This window comes from Haliaeetus leucocephalus, unplaced genomic scaffold (genome assembly GCF_000737465.1).
Source record: "Haliaeetus leucocephalus isolate CR32 unplaced genomic scaffold, Haliaeetus_leucocephalus-4.0 Scaffold245, whole genome shotgun sequence".
Taxonomy (NCBI): domain Eukaryota; kingdom Metazoa; phylum Chordata; class Aves; order Accipitriformes; family Accipitridae; genus Haliaeetus; species Haliaeetus leucocephalus.
In genome coordinates, this window is record NW_010972681.1 from 434,097 (window position 1) to 434,299 (window position 203).

At 76.4% G+C, this 203-nt stretch overlaps 1 protein-coding gene across 1 annotated transcript in view; it reads left to right on the forward strand.

The window, feature by feature from the left end:
- Positions 1–203, forward strand: part of NOP56 (NOP56 ribonucleoprotein) — a gene marked incomplete at its 5' end in the record, with an annotated part of 5,559 nt that overhangs the window by 1,803 nt on the left and 3,553 nt on the right. Inside the window, one exon of the mRNA XM_010568487.1 lies at positions 93–182. Within this exon, the coding sequence (XP_010566789.1) occupies positions 93–182 (90 nt within the window). The remainder of the gene's footprint in view (positions 1–92; positions 183–203) is intronic.

The window sequence follows — 203 nt, forward strand, 5'->3', positions numbered from 1 at the left end:
CCGGGGCGGTGGGGGGGGCGCTGCGAGCGCGGGGCGGGCCGGGAGTTGGGCCTGCGGCCGCCCCGAGCTCCCAGTGACCGGTACCGGTGCAGGTGCTGCTCCACGTGCTGTTCGAGCACGCCGCCGGGTACGCGCTCTTCGCCGTGCGGGAGGTGGAGGAGATCAGCCTGCTGCTGCCGCAGGTACGGGCCGCGGACGGGCAA